The 18,881-nt window shown below is 42.1% G+C and overlaps 1 protein-coding gene across 6 annotated transcripts in view; it reads left to right on the plus strand.

Moving 5' to 3' along the window:
- Window positions 1-18,881, plus strand: part of IKZF2 (IKAROS family zinc finger 2) — a 119,155-nt gene that overhangs the window by 90,099 nt on the left and 10,175 nt on the right. For 4 of the 6 annotated variants that reach the window (XM_051786784.1, XM_051786789.1, XM_051786787.1 and 1 more), the window contains 2 exons: window positions 5,476-5,661; window positions 13,223-13,366. In XM_051786784.1, the coding sequence (XP_051642744.1) occupies window positions 5,476-5,661; window positions 13,223-13,366 (330 nt within the window). The remainder of the gene's footprint in view (window positions 1-5,475; window positions 5,662-13,222; window positions 13,367-18,881) is intronic. The other 2 variants (XM_051786786.1, XM_051786788.1) reach the window with 1 other exon arrangement.

Here is an 18,881-nt window from a genome sequence, read left to right on the forward strand (position 1 = left end):
GTGTGAAATGTCCCCAAGCTCAGGGCATTTGACATCTCCCTGGGCGGACTGTTTCCAGGTCTGAAAGGACACTGTGCTGCACATGCCACATGTTGCTTTTTTTCTGATTTGGTTTTCTTATTATTCCTGGTTGATCCTCTGCTCTGTGACACCCTAAGTATCTCCTCCCGCTCTTTAATGTTCACTCCTATATCTAATAAAATCCCAGTGTATTATTAAGTCCTTAATTTCTCAGTAGAGATACAGGCCCTATTTTTCTGTGTCTCCCTACTTGTGTGAGCTCCACCAAATTCGCCTCTGTGCATCTGGCAAAGTGCACGAGTTCATTTACATGCTGTAAAGAAAGGAATGATTACCTTAATCATACATATGAATAATTGAAGCCCAGGAAATCAGAGTAACTTGCCTGCAGTCACAAATTTGTAGTGTAACCAAGAGTTGAACCCTGCGCTCCCTAGTCCCAACCCAGCACCTTAATCATATTTTCTACCTATGTGTTAAAGCTGATTGTGCTCTGGTAAGTCCTATTGAAGGCAAAGGGCTACTTTGTGGTAGCCACTGTGCAACTGTAGATCAGTTCCCTTCACCCAGGCACCTTCCAGTTTTAGGGAAGAAAAGGATTGGTGAATTAATGTGGGTTATGATTGTGACAGTGGATTCTACAGCCTTACTGATAGGTGTGTCAGCCCAAAAGAACATTTTTACCTCAATGCTACTTCAGAAAGCTTCAGTCAGCAAGTACTGGTGTTTGCTTCAGCTATGGGAGCTCGGGGCTGAGTAAGAGCTCAGATTTTACAGAAATAAGCCCCACTCAGTGCACTGCTATCAGAGGGTCTCCCTCAGACCAAAAGTAGCTGTGTCAGATGGCCACGTAGTACAGAAATCCTGGCTGGCTTCGCTTCCATGGCCTGGCTGGGGCAATAGTGCAGAATTAATGGAAATGTGATCCAAAGCCCAGTGCAAAGTCTCTGGTCCGTGGATTGGGCTGGCCTAAGTCACACAGCCGCAGTGATGCCCGTTCCTGTATGAGCAGGTGGTGGTAGTGGTTGAGCTGTTGCCAGGGCTTGGGACACAGGCAAAGGGATGGGAAGGGGTTCTGCTCTGCATTGCTTCAGGAGAATGTGCTACCCAAAATAGGGAAATGTGGGAGTAGTTAATCCTGACTGCTGAAACCAGTGTGTGTTTTGTCATTTATCTTGAGGGAGGCAGGATTTTAGCTCAGCAAAGTGTGTCGTAGCTCTTAACCTGTTCCATAAGCCTTTCTCACTTTATATGCTTATGGCAAGGTGTTACCTGGGATGCCTTGTTGTTTCCCTTTGACTTACTTTATATTCTGCTCTGCACTCCCATTTCTTTTGAGAGCAAAGGGCTGCGTGAGTGCCTCACGGTCTCTTTTCCTGACCTTTTTTATGACTTTAGAGAAGTTTGTCTAGGCCCTAGTCTGCTTTCTGTCTTGAATATTGACCTTAGAGTTACACCATCTCATTGTTGCTGCACGCAGACTTCTCAGCTACCAAAGTTCACCCACAGGACTCAAAGTATTCCTAACTCAGAAACACCTTGCTTTTATGTCCTCCTCCTCTTCCCCCTCCTCCCTCCACATGAGCATTTTAATTTCACAAGCAAACTCCATTTCACTGTGAATTTTGACAAGTGGTTCACCTGTTTCAGGGTAAAAATTGTACTTCAAATTTAAATGTCTTTTTCACTGTGACTGTCATAATATTTTCCATTTGAGGCTGAGATTCCACCGTGGGTTTTCTGTGCCATGTTGTCATCTGTACAAATCTGAGCTTAAATGTGTGGAAATTCTGACATTTCAGTAAGAAATATAAAGTGGTTTTTAAGTGTTCTTTAAGTTAGCTGTTTCATAGGTGTGGCCGCTGGGTTTTACCCAGTGCCCTGGTCTTTCCCAGTTTAACAACAGACCGAAGATTTCTCAAAGATTTGGGGCTTGTTTGTGTTGAGTGTGGTGTGTCATGTCTATGAGAATAGGTTATGGTAATTTTTTATCTGATTGTTTGTCCTGAAAAGATACTGACTTTGCTTGGGTGCTGCTACCACTGTTAGCGGTGGGTGCGTACAATGCCCAACGCGGTGTCCGTGTACCGTGGTCTTCGTGGGGATCTTGGAGAAGGCAGCTTCGTGTGAACCGAACTGAGCCAAACTTGGAGTGGTTTCACAGTGGAAATGGCTCCACAGTGGAAAGACCTGCTTTTGGTGGGGGCTCGCAGGGGGGTTTGGTAGGTGTAGTGCTGTTGGACTCTTTACCTTCAAGTCAATGGCCTATAGACAAAGACTGCTCGTGCCCAGTGGTGCGAACCACATGTTTTGGGGGCAAATTTTGAATATTGATCTACCCTAAGGTATTTGACAAGACTGAAATCTCCTTTGGCAGTCGTATGTTTTCATGTCGGCTGTTCCGTGGGACAAAGTGCGTGGTTGAGATCGTCACTGGAATTGAATTCTCTAATACACTGTTACAGCTTTCTGTCGGGTAATATGAAATACATAGAAATGTACACCCACTGGCAACATTCGTTTCCACAAATATATATATATATGTATTGTCATTGACTACTTTGAGAATACAAGGGGATATTTGCAGCTATTTCGGTGTCTTGACATTTGTCACAATGACACGATTTCTAAAGTCTAGACTGTAATTGCTGCCTCGACTTGCTGCACCTCTGACCAAAGAGGCTGTGAGATTTGCTGGTGACACAAACTCCTGCCATCAGACCTGATTCCGTTGTGGTCTGACCTGATCAATTGCTCCACAACCCAAGTCACAGTCACTCTGTGATTTTATAGCGTAAATCAGATTTTACACGTGTGGGGCTGTGATGGGATTGCATCTCTAGAGCCAGGGGGGACAGAATTTGGAAATGAACCCAAGGGAGTTGTACTCGATCCTACTCAACTCATGCTCACAAACTTCATTCTTAACAGTTGTGTATTAGGCAACATGACTAACATTTGCCACATGTTGTTTATTCTCTTATCTTCTCCCAGAGGAGGGAGCGTGTGTGCTGGGACGATTTCTTTCCTTGGGGAATTATGTTCCTCAAATCCCATATTGCCTGTAAAAATCATGCCTTTATCATTAGCTTTTATCATCTCTATTAACCTTGAAATTTGATGGAATTTAGGTAGATGACCATCCTAGATATTACTGGAAAAGCTCTGCCATGTTGTGTGTGAATAGTTACTGAAATGGTTGCAATGCAGGGAGCAACCATTTGAAGAGGTCTAATAGAACCTCTTTTTTGATTGTTGAATCAATTATTTTTCTGTAATGTGAGCTTGTAGCAGAATATTTCTGTGTTAAGTGATAATAATTTAATTAATTATGTCTTCCTTGAATAGCTGCAAGCAATCATCCCTTTCCTTTGTGTCTTACAGTTTATCTAAATTGCTTGATAACCTGGTGTGGCCAAACTGGTTCAGCTCAGTTAACATAATCCCTTCCACTGCACTGGATTTTTTTTTTATTAGACACCATATTAGCTTCTAATGAGGGCATCAGACTGACAGACATTGATGCCATCTAGATGCATGATGAAGCGTTGTAATGGTGATTAGAAAAGTCTTTCCATCCTAGGGAGCCTCCAGTGAGTTTTCCTAAAGGTGCCTCCAGAATGAGCTGACTGGCTTATGTTTAAGAGCTGGGGCTTGATCCAGATCATTCACATCAAGGGCATTTATTCTGGGAATGATAATGAGCCTCACGCTGGGGCCTCCACTGAGGTTTCCATTACCAGCATCAGTTATGGCAACAGTGTAAGCAAGTGAGCAAAGTAAAATAAAGGCCACAACGACTCTTTAGTCTGAGACACACTTTCTTGAGGATAAGCCTTATCTCCAAATAGAAAAATCCACAGTTTTGATACTTATTAAAAACAGCTTTTTTTTTTTTCCCCTGGTGGAAGACTTGGTTGTGTCACTGAACTGCACATACAAACTCCTTGGGAAAAACTGAAGCTTTCTGCAAGCATGTTCATTTCATCAAATCCCTTTTTTTCTGAGATAAAACCATGTGAAACTGTTGGACCAGCTCTGGTTCCTCAGGCTCAGGCTTCTTCATCTTCCATCACAGGGTGATGTGGCATGTGCTGGTCCTGCAGATGGCCCAGGGAATTGCCCTAACTCCAGGTTTTCCATGTTTGGGGCTCCAGCCTCAGCACCAGGAACCCTCTACCCAGCTTCTTCTTGACTGCAGCTGTCCTCCCCACGGCTTCCCCTGCGTTTTCCCTTCCCAGGGGTGACGGTGCAGTTTGGCTGCAATTAGTACAGCTCAGATTTCATTAAGTAAATGACTGTGAAAAGCTTTCAGTATTGGGACAAACCCAATAGAAACATGAATATTATCCAACAGAGGATGTTCTCAATTTCTTTTGCCAGAAACTAAAATTCTTACCGAAGATTTTCAAAACTCTGGGAGAAGTTTGACCTTCCCCATCCCTCAGCCAGCTCTGAAATTCACAGCCAATGGTGTTTTACTAGACTTGTAGCACTAACTTAATAGCTCTTTAGTTATTAAAGGATAAATGTTCATGTTCTACAAGTTTAAATTATATTAAAAGCCTTTATTAGCACCGCTTGGCAAAATACCTTCTGGCTAGCTTTCTGGCCTTGGGCTAGGCCATTCTTGTGGTTTCTTAATGACATGCTATGAAAAGGATATAATTTATGAGATTTTGGTGCCAGGTTTTGCATGTATTAAGAAGCATTTGCCATTTGTGCATAATGCTGCTGAGCAAAACAAAAAAAATATTTAAAACTGGAGTTATGTCTTGCATTCATCTGGCTTGATTTTAATTGTACGTGGCTTTTATATTTTTATGTGTATATGTTTAGATGTATATAGATTTATATTATATATATTCAATATTATCTGGTCTCTGAATTACTGGTGGTTGCTCAGTTGTGACGTGTAACAGTGCAGTTACCAAAGTTACTTTCTGTTTATTTTCTAACCTTCCCTTAGTAGTTTTGGCAAAGTTTTCTCAGTGAAAGAACTCCTCTGGGCCATGTAATGGGTTTCCCCATGATTGGGAGAAGAATTAGGCCACTGGGGCAGCTCGTTTTTATTCATGCCATGGGCAAAATATGTCAGAAGTTTCTTTCCCACGAGACTTGGTGACACGCAGGCAGTGCTGGGGTGTGATTCAGCTGGCTGGTATTTTTTCCCCTCTCAGCATCTGTTTATTTGCTTTGCAACCAAGTCCGCCTCCTTTTCCTTCTGCTGATACAGCGCCTGAGTGTGAAAAACGGATGGGGCAAAGTACCCGGCGGGTGGGAGGAGGTGTGTGCGGTGGGAAAACAGGGCCGGGGAAAAGGCCTGGGACTCCAGTAACCTTTCTTAGGTGTCTTTCCACCACAAGAGAGTTGTTTGTGGCAAAGGTGAGAGTTTTTCTGGTTGCAGAAGCGGGTTGCAGTGGATTTGACCCCATGCTCTCATTCTTTCCGCAGTGGGGAAGCCTCACAAGTGCAACTACTGCGGCCGGAGCTACAAGCAGCGCAGTTCGCTGGAGGAGCACAAGGAACGCTGCCACAACTATCTGCAGAATGTCAGTATGGAGGCTGCTGGGCAGGTCATGAGTCACCATGGTGGGTGCAAACCGTCTGCTGAGGGCACTTGGACTTGGAGCATCTCTTGTGGGTTTTTTTCCGTCTTGTTTTTCTTCCTTCCTTTCGTCTTCGTATCGTTTCCAATTTAGAGATTGTTTATATGCAGATAGGCAGAAGGAGAAAAGATGGGCTAAAATCCTCACTCTGTCCAGTTTAACAGCAACGTTTTTGCTGATTTTGTGTTGTCAGTATTTAGCTTTTTAGTACGTAAAAATATACAGAGACGAAAATGAAGCAAAGTCACCTGAGCAAAATTACCCTAAAAGTCATGTCATAGAATCATAGAATAGTTTGGGATGAAAGAGACCTTAGAGATCATGTAGCTACAAACCCCTGCCATGGCCAGGGACACCTTCCACTAGACCAGGCTGCTCCAGGCCCCATCCAGCCTGGCCTTGAACACTTCCAGGGGTGGGGCAGCCACAGGTTCTCTGGGCAACCTGTGCCAGGGCCTCACCACTCTCACAGGGAAGAATTTCATCCCAATATCCCATCTAACCCTGCCCTCTGTCAGTGCAAAGCCATTCCCTCTTGTCTTGTCTCTCCCTACCCCTGTCCCAAGTCCTTCTCCAGCTCTCTTGCAGCCCCTTTAGACACTGGAAGTCCTCCTGGGGCCTTCTCTTCTGCAGGCTGAGCAACCCCAGCCCTCTCAGCCTGTCTCTGTATCAGAGGTGTTCAAACCCTCAGTGCATCTTCATGACTCAGTCCAACAGGTGCACATCCTTCTTATGTTGGGGGCCGAAGCCATGTGTAAAATGTGTGATTCCCTTCCCACTCCTTTCTGATAGTGAGTGATAATTATAAGGATGGTGAAGGTATTCAGAAGTCATTATTTCTACTTTCTGTAATATTATGTTATCCCTCCAGAGAAGGGAGGGATAGATGCAAAAATCGCTAGAGCAGAATGGAATTCGATAGAGTTGTTGAAAGTAATTATAACCAAAAAATGTTTGTATGCATTTACATGTGCTAGTATTAATATGTTAACTAACACTGCATGTGTTAATATACATAAGGACTGAAGATTGCCAAAAGATTGTTGAAAGCAAGAAATGTCAAACTCTGTGAATTTGTTTTCAGAAATTTCTGGAGCTATTAGTATGGATAATGAGCATAATGCCTCAGATTGCAGGGTTGAAGGCTTAATCTGTAGCACTAAATGCTAAATGGTAGCTGTCCAAAAATGGTTACAATTTAATTCAAAATTAGTGTTTCATAAACTCTTCTGAAACTGATAATCTCTTTACTTTTAAAAGTTGTCTTTAGATGTTTGGTACTTGAAGTGTTTAAAATTTCATACTGTTCAGAAAATATTAAAATTGTACATTTTCCATATTGATTAAAAATTATCGTATACCTAAGAATACCCAAACCAGTTAGATTGTGGGTGAATGAAAAGGCAAAATACCACTTCCACTTTTTTCCATTTTGCTTTTCATTGTTGAGTGGAGTCATATGGCTTCATATGGAAAGTAATTCTGTAAAAGTTCTGAAAGATCTTTTCTAAAAACCTGAAAATCCAAGCTGAAATAAAATCTATTCAGCATTGCTAATACAGGCTATATTTTGGTGACAAAAATCTCCAAAATATTTTAAATAGTACTTCTCCATGAACAATTTACTCCTATAATGGTATTTTAAATATATTTAGTAGTCATTGCCAAAATATTCATACAACTCTATTAAGTAATTGCTCTCTTCATAGACACCCTGGAGACTAAAATCAACATTTAAAATGTCATGGGTGACTTTAAAGATGTTGAAGTCGGTGATTATCTGCCTGAGGTGGCTTTATGCTGGCCAGTAGGCAGGCTGATTTCAGGGCTTTGCTATTTGAAGGTACCTGTTGTGGAATTGGTCTCTTGGAGCACTTAGAAGGAGTTGAACCACTGAGTTCATTCCAACAAAATACACACTCTTCATGCTACAAAGGTGTGCCTGTCTAGTTAACCAGGGAGGTGATGACTTCAGGCAGCCTTTCCTTAGGGAATAACAGTAGGCTGATATAGCTATGACAGCCAGGAGGTTTGAGACCACGTTGTGGAGGAGCTTCCCAAATTCCACTCAACGTCTGGGTTTATTATTCAATTATTTGTTAAAATTAGGTTTACTCTTGTTGATAGATTTCTGAGAAAATCCAGAGCTTTTTCTGAGCTGCCTAATACCATGACAAGAGGGGCAAGTCTTTAACCTTGTCTCCCCAAAGAAGCTGCAGTGGCTGACCTTGCATTGATTTTTCTACCAACTGAAGTTAAACCAGTGCAAACCCCATGCGGGACAGTTCTTTTCTTTACAGCCTGACTGACTTTGCTTGGGCTTAAAATAGAAATGTTCACACAACCACTTCACTTTTCTCAACAAAATTAGCTTAAAACAGCACTTTGAATTCAACTAGTGCCTCTTTCTCCTCCGGGCAAATATGTCTGTGCCTCCCCTGGTGAATGTTTAAGGGGATGTTTGATCTGCTGTCTTCATTTTGCTGTTCAGTGAGGGCACAGTGAGGACAGGCAGCAACAGGGAGCTCCATATTCAACTGGGACCAGTAGTAAATCTCACTTCTCATCCCAGCATTGCTCCCACCCATGAAGCTCAGCATGAGAGTCACGAGCACCAACCTGTAGAGCTCTGCAGCAAAGTCCTTTCCCCTGGGACTGTAAAGGCACCAGAGAAGAGTACAGAAATGATTACTCAGCTTAAAACTGAGTCTTAGAATAACCCTGAAAAAATGTATTAATTTCCTTCTCTCCCATGTCACACATTGAAATGATATTCTTGAGGACGACTGAGAGTATGCTTTGGAGATTTTGATCACTGGTTTATTTTGCATCCCATTGGGGCTGAGTTTTCCGGACTCTCTTTCCAAATACTTGGTTTGGATTTTTTTCAAGCATTGTACTCAAGATGATCAGTTTGTAGGCATGTTACAGACATGGGTGCTTTCACCGTGGCCTGATCAGTCCTTTAATTTCAATTATCTCTGCCTTGCAGATGGCTATATCACCTGACTAAAGGCACAAGGGGAAGCAAGAGGAGGGGCAGAAGGGCTGGTTTTGTTGTGTGGGTAGGAATGTGCAAGTCTCTGCGTCTCACTCCATCCTCTTGTGGGGTGCCAGTTGCTTGCTGAGCTGCCCCTCCTTGTGGTCCTGTTCCCTGCTCAGCAGGACAGATGCTGCAAGAGAGCTCCCATGACTTGGTTGTTGGCAATTTTCAGCTGAGCAGTGCTGGCCCTGGAGGGAGAAATTAGTCTGCGGTCTCCTGGCTAGCGGCGTATTGGGGGTGACAAAAGGGACAGTTTCTGAATGCCAAGAACGTGACCTTTGCAGGAACGAAGAGGGAGAAATGTTGAAGGCTAGCGATGGTTTACACCCAGTTATGCGTTCTTCTCCACCTCCACAGAGCAAAAAGTCCAGGGAAATTCTTCTGGTGGGATGGAGAAGGATGCTCTTTTCGGGAGGAAGAGAAAGAAGCCCAGCCCTGGGCTGTGTGAGACTCAGAGGCCAGCTCCACAGAAAACACACAATGGCCTTGTGTCTTTCCCTCTTACATGGTTGCTTAAAACATCGTTAAAATGCTGGTCCCACAGGAGACTTCACACCAGGGTCCATGGGAATATTTCCTGTCATTTCTCTGCACACACACACTTCTTTTAAATAGCAATATTGTGAGCTTCAGAAAGGAAATTGAGGTTGATGGAGTAATACTAATTTATACCAGCTGAGACTTAGCCCAGTGTCTGGTGTTTGCACACAAAAGTATTTATCAGCAAAACACACACTGGGTAATTTTTTTACTTCTTTCCCCCCTCCCCCCCCTTGTTCTTTCCTCATTGGAATGACATTAACTTTTTTAAAAGTTCATGTGGTTTTTTACAAATTAAGAAGGAAAAACTCAAAGATAGTCACTTTGAGCTGTATGATTGAAAGACCAGTATCATCAGCAAAAGAAAGACTTTGTTCTGAGGACTGTAGAGGTTTGTGAATTGAGAGTTTGGACTTAGAAACATTTCATGTTCACTGCTATTGAGAATATTTACGGTGTTAGGGATAGTGAATGTTTTCATGGGCAATCCAGAAGCACACCCTGATAGCTGCTTAAGAGCATCCCTGAACAAAAACATACTCATGGAGTATGTTTCATGGGCTTTTCGTGAAGCTTGATTTGTGGAATAAAAAAAGTCTTCCTGAGCTGAGTCTGTAAGTTCTCAGTGTAAAATGAGTTGCTCCAAGCTAGTTATGACCTGCCAGCTGTTCTTTGGTTGCTCCCACTATGACGTACGATGAACTACAACAAAAAAGGAATTGCATTTACTGCTGAGTAAATGTGTATACATGAGCTTCTACCACAGAGCAGCTGATTGGTGAGAACTGGTGGTTGTGTTTGATTGGTTTGGTTTTCCCCTTTTTTATTCTGTTTTCTCCTTCAAAACAAAACAAAAGTGATGCAAGCTGAGCTATTTTTCCTTTATTTGTATACCTTCTAAAATTGAAATTAAAATTAATGTACCTAGATTTGACAATGTGCTCCTTAGCTTAAAGCTTTGGGTTTCTAAAATGTGACATCTCACCTGTTTGGTCCAGTTTTGCCTGTCATTTAAATGGTTTCAGAAACTGGACCATTTCCCTCTCTCCCTTCTCCCAGGAAATCTGCATAACAAAACACGTTCTGCTAACTTATTCCCATCGTAACACAAATATTGGTGTGATTCATTGATTCTGTTGCAAAAGAGCCATGCCCCGGATTAGAGACTTGAGTTCTGAGGTGGGAAAAAGTGCCTGCAGCATGAAAGGTAGAAAAGAAAATGCTTTTACTCATGATGATTTTACTTTTAAAAGGAGTCCGAGTAGGATTTTTGCCTGACTTAGAGAAGAACAGATGTCTTTTTTAGCACTATTCATTTTTCATGGAAGAAAGGTTTCAAATTCTGTGCAGGAAATTTTACACACATATGCCCAGCAGTAGAATTATTTAATTATTACTTAATTGTTATGAGACCCTACAGATGTCGTTACATTTGGGGCTTATTCAGGTGGCAGTGAAACTAGTCAGGAGGTTTCGAGTGGTTTTGTGGATAAGTGCATTCCTGCAAAGCCAACATGCTTTGAGCTTGTGTTCCTAGGAGGGATTTAGAGCACCTCCCTACCACACCACCAGCCTCCTGTGTCCTGTCCCTTTCCAAGGGCTGGAAATCTTTGAAGTGTCACTCAGGTGAACCTGGCCCATGGCAGTGAGTGAGCAGCCAGGGTTTCATGCGTGCGTGTGCATGCATACACTGAGTTTGGGTAAGCCAAAGGACAGTCAGATCCAGTTCCCAGTGAAAATCAGCACACATAATCTTCCCTTTCTTCCCAAATCTCCTTCGTAAATACTTGAGTAGTGCAGATTGCTCCTGACCAAGCACAGTATTTAATTAACCTTAAAACTTTACCCTTAGCTATTAAAGTATTCCAAACCTCCCAGTCTGCATTGGGTATTAATTAGGTCACTTGAACACTGCATCCCATTTTGTTGCAACATTAGATTCATTTCATATTTATGGGTTTTTTTCCTCCCTTTCAGGGATGCCAGCAGGACTGCCTTGTAAATGAAAAACCATTGTGTTTCTCAGGAGGAGCATCCTGTACAAGTAAAAAAGCAGCAGAGTAAATCATTTTATAGCATATGGTAGATTCCAAGCCTCAAAGTACTCAGCTTTCCATAGCAGCAGAGGCACAAATGGAATTAAATGAATAAATTGCCATGTTTTCTTATTACAAATGTCTGAATTGAGAAGTTCACCTGAGCAGATACTATGTTTTGTAATTGCCTGGTATTTGCTCTTCCTTACTAGAAAGAAGGCAGAGACAAGGCTTTTAACACCCCATTTTTCGTATATTATGTGCTAGCAAACAGCTGAGTGTTTAAGAACAGGGGAGTGATTGCTCCATGTCAGGATCCTGAAGGTGGTATGGTTACATGGGAGGGAAGTAGGCTGGTGGTGTTCATTTATGGCACTGTCTCTGGGAGAATGTGCCTGTCACACAAAAGGCTGCTTTGGTGAGAGACAGGAGGAGGTCTGGCAGAACACATGGGTGTGAGTCCTTCTCTACTACCTCTGCATTACCCATGACTTCACTGGAAGGTTGATCTAATACAGGGAATGCAATGGGGTGCTCTCAGTTTACAAACTGTAGGAACTCTGTGCCATATCATCACAGTTTCTGTTTCTCTGCCACACATTCTTCACCTCAAATAATTTTGTTGTGTCTCAACCAAACCATTAGCACATGGAATAGTGGCTGACACTTGTCAAGTTTCTCTTACCACTTTCTGAAGATGACTGCAGGACAGTTAGGCCAGGTATCCCATTCACAGCAGCAGAGCAGAGCTGTAGGTGGAATCACACTTGGTATATATTGCAAATGTCTTGGCACTCAGTGCCATGGTCTCGTAACCGTGGTGGTAGTGGATCAAGGGTTGGACTTGATGATCTTGGAGGTCCCTTCCAACCCAGCTAATTCTATGATTCTATGATTCTATGATTCTATGACTCTCTGGGCCTGATCCCTAGTCTGGTACCACTGACCCTTCTTGGTGTTTATAAGAGGATGTTCAACAAAAACAGAGCACTTTGTCGGCACTTGGGGAATAGCTCTGACCCCAGTGGCATAAAACCCTGTATGAGTCACTACCCTGGTCAGAAGCCTGTGCAATTCCTATACTTTTGCTCCAACACCTTATTCCCTAACCCAACAAGTGAGGAAGAGGAAAATGAGTAAAGTCAGAAGGGGTCATTGATTTCTTGTTGTTGTCTCAAAGACAATGTGTGAGCATTCCCTCACTGTGGTTAGCACAGGAATGATCCCTGCAGATTCCAAAAAAAGTGGTAAGACAGATGCAGAAAACCTCCATTCACAGGTTGCTAGATCTGTGTTTGAGGGGATAAAATATTAATCAAAAATTGATAGTTTCTACATCTGATTTTGAAGGGGCTTTCCATGTGATGTTAATCCCGTAATTCCAGTACAGTGTGTGTTGATTTTACATTCTCACATGTAGAAAGAGGAAACATGCTTTAGCAAACTGATCCTTCATTTGAGAAGACTTGTCTTAGGGAACACACAGACAGGCCCAGGAAACACAGCTTGTTGATGTCTTGTGTGATTTTTAATCATTGAGATTAGTGCAAAAAAGTAATAATAAGAGTAGGTATTCTGTATGATAAGTGTGAAGTTAATGGAATACACAAAGAATGATAACTAAACATTTACATTGGCTACAGGTGACCATATGGAAGGGGAAATAACACAAAATGTCATCTACAGAGTGAGTTTTCAGAAGTGTCCCCTCCTCTCTGGGGATCTTGAGTGTCCATAACAAAACAAGTCCTTTAATAAAGTTGGGTTTCTGCTAAATAAGATGGTCCCAATGAGAGGTGTTTTGTCAATGTGGTTCTGCTTACAAGTGATTGCTGTCTTGATGCCCAGTGTGTTCTTGCACCTTGCTTTATGTTGTGTTGCAATTGTTGCACAGTCAGCAGAGCTCAAATGATTTGTGTTGTCTGTGAAGTGTGGACCAGACCTGTCTGATATGATTTTTTGGTTTTATGTAGTACCTCCTATGGAAGATTGTAAGGAACAAGAGCCTGTGATGGACAACAATATTTCTGTGGTGCCTTTTGAGAGACCTGCTGTTATAGAGAAGCTGACAAGCAACATGGGAAAGCGTAAAAGCTCCACCCCACAGAAGTTTGTGGGTAAGCTGGAAATATGCCTTTTGTTATTTTTAGTGTGGAGGTGTAGGCAACTTGTTATTTGTAATAGCCAAAAGAACAAGGGGAAAGTAGTAGCACTCTTGGAACTTGATTGTGAGATAACAATGGAGAGGGTTAAATGACAGCAAGAAATCCTGAAAATCATTGAAGTAATTTTACCAACCCAGAAAATTCAAAAATTAGGCCCCTGGTATCATGCAAATGCTGTAGAAGACCTTGAGCTTTTATCTTAGGCTGTTTTGTTTTTTTAAAAAAACTTTTCTCTGACCCTTTTGAGATTTAAACTTGTCATCTTCCCTCTCCTTGCTCCAGCAAAAAAAACCCAGCAAGCTAAGACTGTCATATAATTATCTGTCTCTATATGTGTTAAAAAAACAAACAAGTATCTCAAGATGTATTAAATTCCTAAGAGTTGGCAACAACTGGTCTGATAATACTGGCATGAGGAAGTAAATTGCATCCCTTGTGTTGGAAGAAGTGCTTGCTCCAAGTGCAGCACTCTGCACACAATAAACTTACTAATGCATGAATATGAAACAGCATTGGATGGCTTTTGGTTATCAGATTTAGAATCATAGGCCCAGAATTCATATTTTGCTTTGTGTCTTGACATATTAAAATTACTCAGCTTGTAACAGGAGACAGTGTGGAGAATTTTACTTGGTTTGAGCTGTAACTTAAAGCTTCTTTTTACTGCTACTGAAGCAGTGCTAAACTTCTTAGGAGGGAAGCTGGAACAGAGAATTATTTGGGGTAAGTGTATGCTGCCAGACTCTAAAGTCATGTAATAGGTGTTTTCCATGCTCACTCCCTGGAAGGACAGTCACACAGAACATCAGGGTGTCACATCCTCATTCTGAAGGCACTTACAGAGAAGATCAGAGAATGTAAGCAATTAACAGAGCCATTTAGAGAAGTTTTTGCCCCTCAGCTAAATGCAGATTCAGATGGATTTGTTAAATCACCACTGATGGTGGTTGTAACTAACCTACAGGGTTTGGAATAGCAGGGGGCCAACAGCATGCAGCAGCTCACCTGCGGGGCTGACACACTGACCTGGCTGCTCTCGGTCAGCTGACCATGCCCAAATATCAGTGCTGAGCTGAGGTTGGGTCAGGAATGATCCAACCCACATGAGGAATGCTGGGAGACATCAGTGTTTCCTATGTTGTTAGTTCTGAGAGGAAAGCTTATTTCTTGGACTGTTGTCTTTAAAAGTGGTCTGAAATGAAGTGCTGTATAGCTGATAAGAACTGCAGGATTTATACTCTCATTTAATTTACTACTTTGACAACAGCTGGGGTTGAAGAGGGTGGAAATGGGAGCACTGCTCTACTGACAAGCCACATACAGGTTTATGAGCTGGTAAACTTGGCCCCACAGCAGGTTTCCCTGGTGGTGTTTCAGCAAGCTCTATGGGTTCCTGCGGGCTGGGATCACCAGGGGCAGGAGTTAAACACGCTGACACTTCAGCTGGTGCTTCTGAACCTCGGAGACCTTACAGCCTCAAAAGGAAGAAGGGCAGTTCACACCTCTCACTCTTTTTTCTCCCAGTTTGTCCACGGAACAGAGCTGTGTTTGCAGTGCCTCACAGAGGTTATCTGTGCAGGGCTGGAGACCAGATCCGGGAGGGCTAGAGATCTTACTGCCCTCCCTAAACTCCTGGCATACCCAGCATACACTGCTCCCATAAGCAGTGCAGCTTGCTCATGACCAGGATACCTCACAACTGAGGCAAGCCACTGTTTGGATGGTATAAATTGAATCAGTGTTTGGAAGCTGTAGATGGTAGGGTTTTTTTCAGACCAGAAAAGTTATTTTGCTTGTCCACTCATGCGCCATTGACCATCTGTTGTTGTTGTCTTCAGAGGTAAATTTACTGATGGGAAATCCTTGCCTGAGAGATGCACATTATTATTCTCTTCAGCAGGTTATACTGTCTTGTTAGATAAACATGTTTTGCCTACAGGTCTAACAGATTATTTTGGTATTCCATTTTTCCGGGACTAGGAATTCCAGGTTTCAGTTTTTTATCCAGATCTAGCTGTAGGAGAAAAAGTGTCCTCTGTCATACTTACTAGATCATATTTTTCTGCCTTTTCTGATCTTTAATGACATCACAGTGTTTGAGTTGAATAACAGCAGTCTTCACTTTGCTGCCTTTTTTTTTTTCCACCATGACCTCACTTTTCTTCCCTTTTTTCTCCCCAATGAAATATTGTTCAGCTCCATCAGGAAGAACTTGTTAATGGTTCTCTTGCTTGCAGGAAATTTTCCTGTGCATACTGCAAGTATGGCACTTGTCCAAAACAACTTAATGGTGTTTATGAGAAGGTCATGTAAGCATAAGCTAAAATCTTTGCATGCTACATCTATCAATGCTTTACTGCTCTTTCTGATCAGCAATCTCCAAGGGACCGTGGTTATGGACCACAGTCTCTACTCTGGCTAAATTTTGAGGAGGAAAGGAAACAGCATACAGCAAATAGAATTAATTTCTGTGTGAGAGATGTGGTTATGTATCTGCTGTTGAGGTAGTAGTCTTACCAAACCTGTTGAAACAGTGGAGGCAGAAAGTATAACTTATGAAGTGCAGGGGTCTGATTACTTCTTTTTGCCTCTCGTTCAATGAGGGAGAGGCAGACACCAGTTAAATTAAAAGCAGACATCTTCAGGCTGATCATGTGGAGCAGATTCATGTATTTTCAGTTTGAATGTGGTGCTTGCTCTCACAGTGTCACTGAGGTTAAGAACTGGCAGGATGCAAAACAAGACATTTATGTGGCTTACAATAAGACCATGGTTGTTAGAGTAAAAATTAAAAATACACAGGCATCTCAGAACAGATGAAGATCAACCAACATCAAAATTACAGTCAGCTTCCACTTAATGGGAGTCAGGGAGAAATTTAGCCAGGGGTTAATTCTGTAATGGCTTTCTCCAGGATTTTTTGCAGCTTTCTCCCAAGTGTCCAGTGCTGCAGCGGCTTTAGCTACTTGATGAGATGGACTGCAGGTATCACAGGACAGCTATGTCTGTGTGCTTTGATCTGGCTTCAAATACCTGCTTTGAGGGTTATTTGAATGTCATATGAGAGACTGACATGAGAGACTGTTTCTTCATCTACTTCACTAATGTAGGTCAAGAATAAATAGAATTTGAACATAGTTTTACATGAAAATTCGGAATAATTAGTCCGATTAGTTATTTTTAAGTATAGATTTGGCTAAAGAGGAATTTAATTTGGAAACCACACTGTAGTGGTTTGTTGGACTGTTTGTCCAGCTTCTGAGCTCATATTTGCTGGTTCCTTCCAATGTCATCATTTATTTTATTTTTTTATGTCATGCTCCATTTCTAAGGCTCTGAGATCTTTGGAACTGGATCATAATTAAAGGAATAAATAATTCAGGTCACTGGCAATTTACAGCTTTCTCTGCTGTCTGTGCTGGAGTAACTAAACATGGATGATAAAAGGAATCAAAATAAGGTTTGCCTCGTTTATCCAAGTAGTCCATAAAGGATAGATAATATTTCTTGATCTCTACAGCCTGCAAAGAACTGACAGTGTCTTTCTTGGCTGAATCAGACCCTCAGCAGATCCATGTCTTTATTCAAGCATGGGAATGGCCACAGCAGGTGACAGGGACCATTTCCATTTTCATTGCTTTCTTCCACTGTGACAAAGACACCAAATGCCTCCTGGAGCTGTCCTCCGGTCCCACTTTGGCCCCACCTGGGAAGGAGCTGCACTGTTTCCTGGGAGGCTGGAACCTTGTCCTGTTTCAGAGCTGCCCATCCCATCTGCAGCAGGACAGCCATCACAGACTGCCAGAGCACAGCAGAAACATGAAAAGAGGTGTGATGGCAAGAATCATCCACAGGTCACGTTAGATTACCTAGAGCATCGTTGTAGCAGGGAAAGGTTGTGAGGTACACAATTGGAACAGTTGGTCCACTTGAAAGCATGTGAACAGTACTGCTGAAGAGAGTAAGAATATTAATGTGCTTCACTTTAGACTTATATTTAATTACCTCGCTAATCAGGGCTAAGTTCCCAAGCAGAAGTGATGCATCATCTCTAAGGATTACATGGCTGTTCTATATGCATCACTTTAGCATAAGTCACACTGAGTGGACTGAATTGTTACAGTCAAAAATGAAATGTGGAGTGATAGCTGTGTCGAAATGTACTAATGCAGTTTGGAAGAGATTTTGGATTACAGTTCTGTTTCTTATGGTGTTTTATACACATTGCGTTCCAAGCAATTTTGGCAAAAGGTGATAGAATATTCTTGAGTAATTTAATTCTTGGATAGCCAGACCAGTTGTAAGTAGCAACTCCTTGAATTTATTAACTTACACTATTGAAAAAAAATCTGGTTTTATGTACCGAGGCAATGAAGTAACAAAGACAATAGAAACCAACCAAAATTTATCAGACTTCATAAAATCGCCTTTAAAAGTGAACAACCAGCTAATATTTGTATGTGTGAACACCCATGAGCACGTACATCTTGTATCACATACATATAACCTTTTCTATTTAAAAAGAAGTTATTACATGAAACTTTCCTTGTACAGCCACTCCAAAGCCATCACTGGAAAAGCAGTTGTGCTGAGCCCTGATGTGTAAGTAGTGGAGAGCTTCTTACAAGGAGAGCTGTGAGATGTAACATGCTGCCCTGTGACTGCCATAATGTACCAGCATGTGGTTCTGGTTGCACACATCTGTAATGCCATTGATGTTAAAAGGTTACAGGGATGTGAATTTGGATTCACACAGTGAAGAATCAGCCAGCTTCAGCATCATTATGTATTTATTTAGCCTGTGTCAATGAACGGTGCTTTTGCCTTTTACCAAAAGCTATACATGTGGTTTCTCTATTTGTTTTCTTGCCTAAATAGACACTGGGAAGGGAAGTCTGTGTGTGTGTGTGTGTGTGTGTTTTTTGCTCAGTCCAAAAAGGATAGAATCTTTTATTTGAAGGGGGGGAAACTAGAAAGATCAGCCTCCAGTGCTCCTGAAACTTGCTCCGCTCTTGGCTACCTGCAGTCATTTTACATTTTTTTCCACTGGCTAAAGGATTTACATATTGTGGCTCTAAAGGCAGCACCATAACAACCCCCTGTACCTGTTGTTTTGGTTTCTCACTAGGCAGCCCTGTTGTAAGGTAGGTATGATGCGCCTTGGACTGTAGGAGGTATGTGGTACTGCTCCCTTGAATTTTGGGGAGAGTATGTCTAATGGCATCAACTGTCAGACCTTATTGACCTCAGTATTTCAGTCCCATTATCTGCCAGTAAACTTGTGTTTCCCAACTTAAAGCACGAGCGCAGTCAGGCACAGTGAAAGGTTTGGAATTGCTCTGGAAGTCACTGCAGCTGCATGCATCACCTGGAATAAAACAAAAAAAAGCTGTTGGTGAGGTTGCTGTTTTACCCATCCCAGGACAGGAGCTTTGCAGGAGGTTAGTAAACAAGCAGAAGATTAAGT

This window comes from Manacus candei, unplaced genomic scaffold (assembly GCF_025592945.1).
Source record: "Manacus candei isolate 608988 ecotype Guabito, Panama unplaced genomic scaffold, ASM2559294v1 h1tg000023l, whole genome shotgun sequence".
NCBI lineage: Eukaryota > Metazoa > Chordata > Aves > Passeriformes > Pipridae > Manacus > Manacus candei.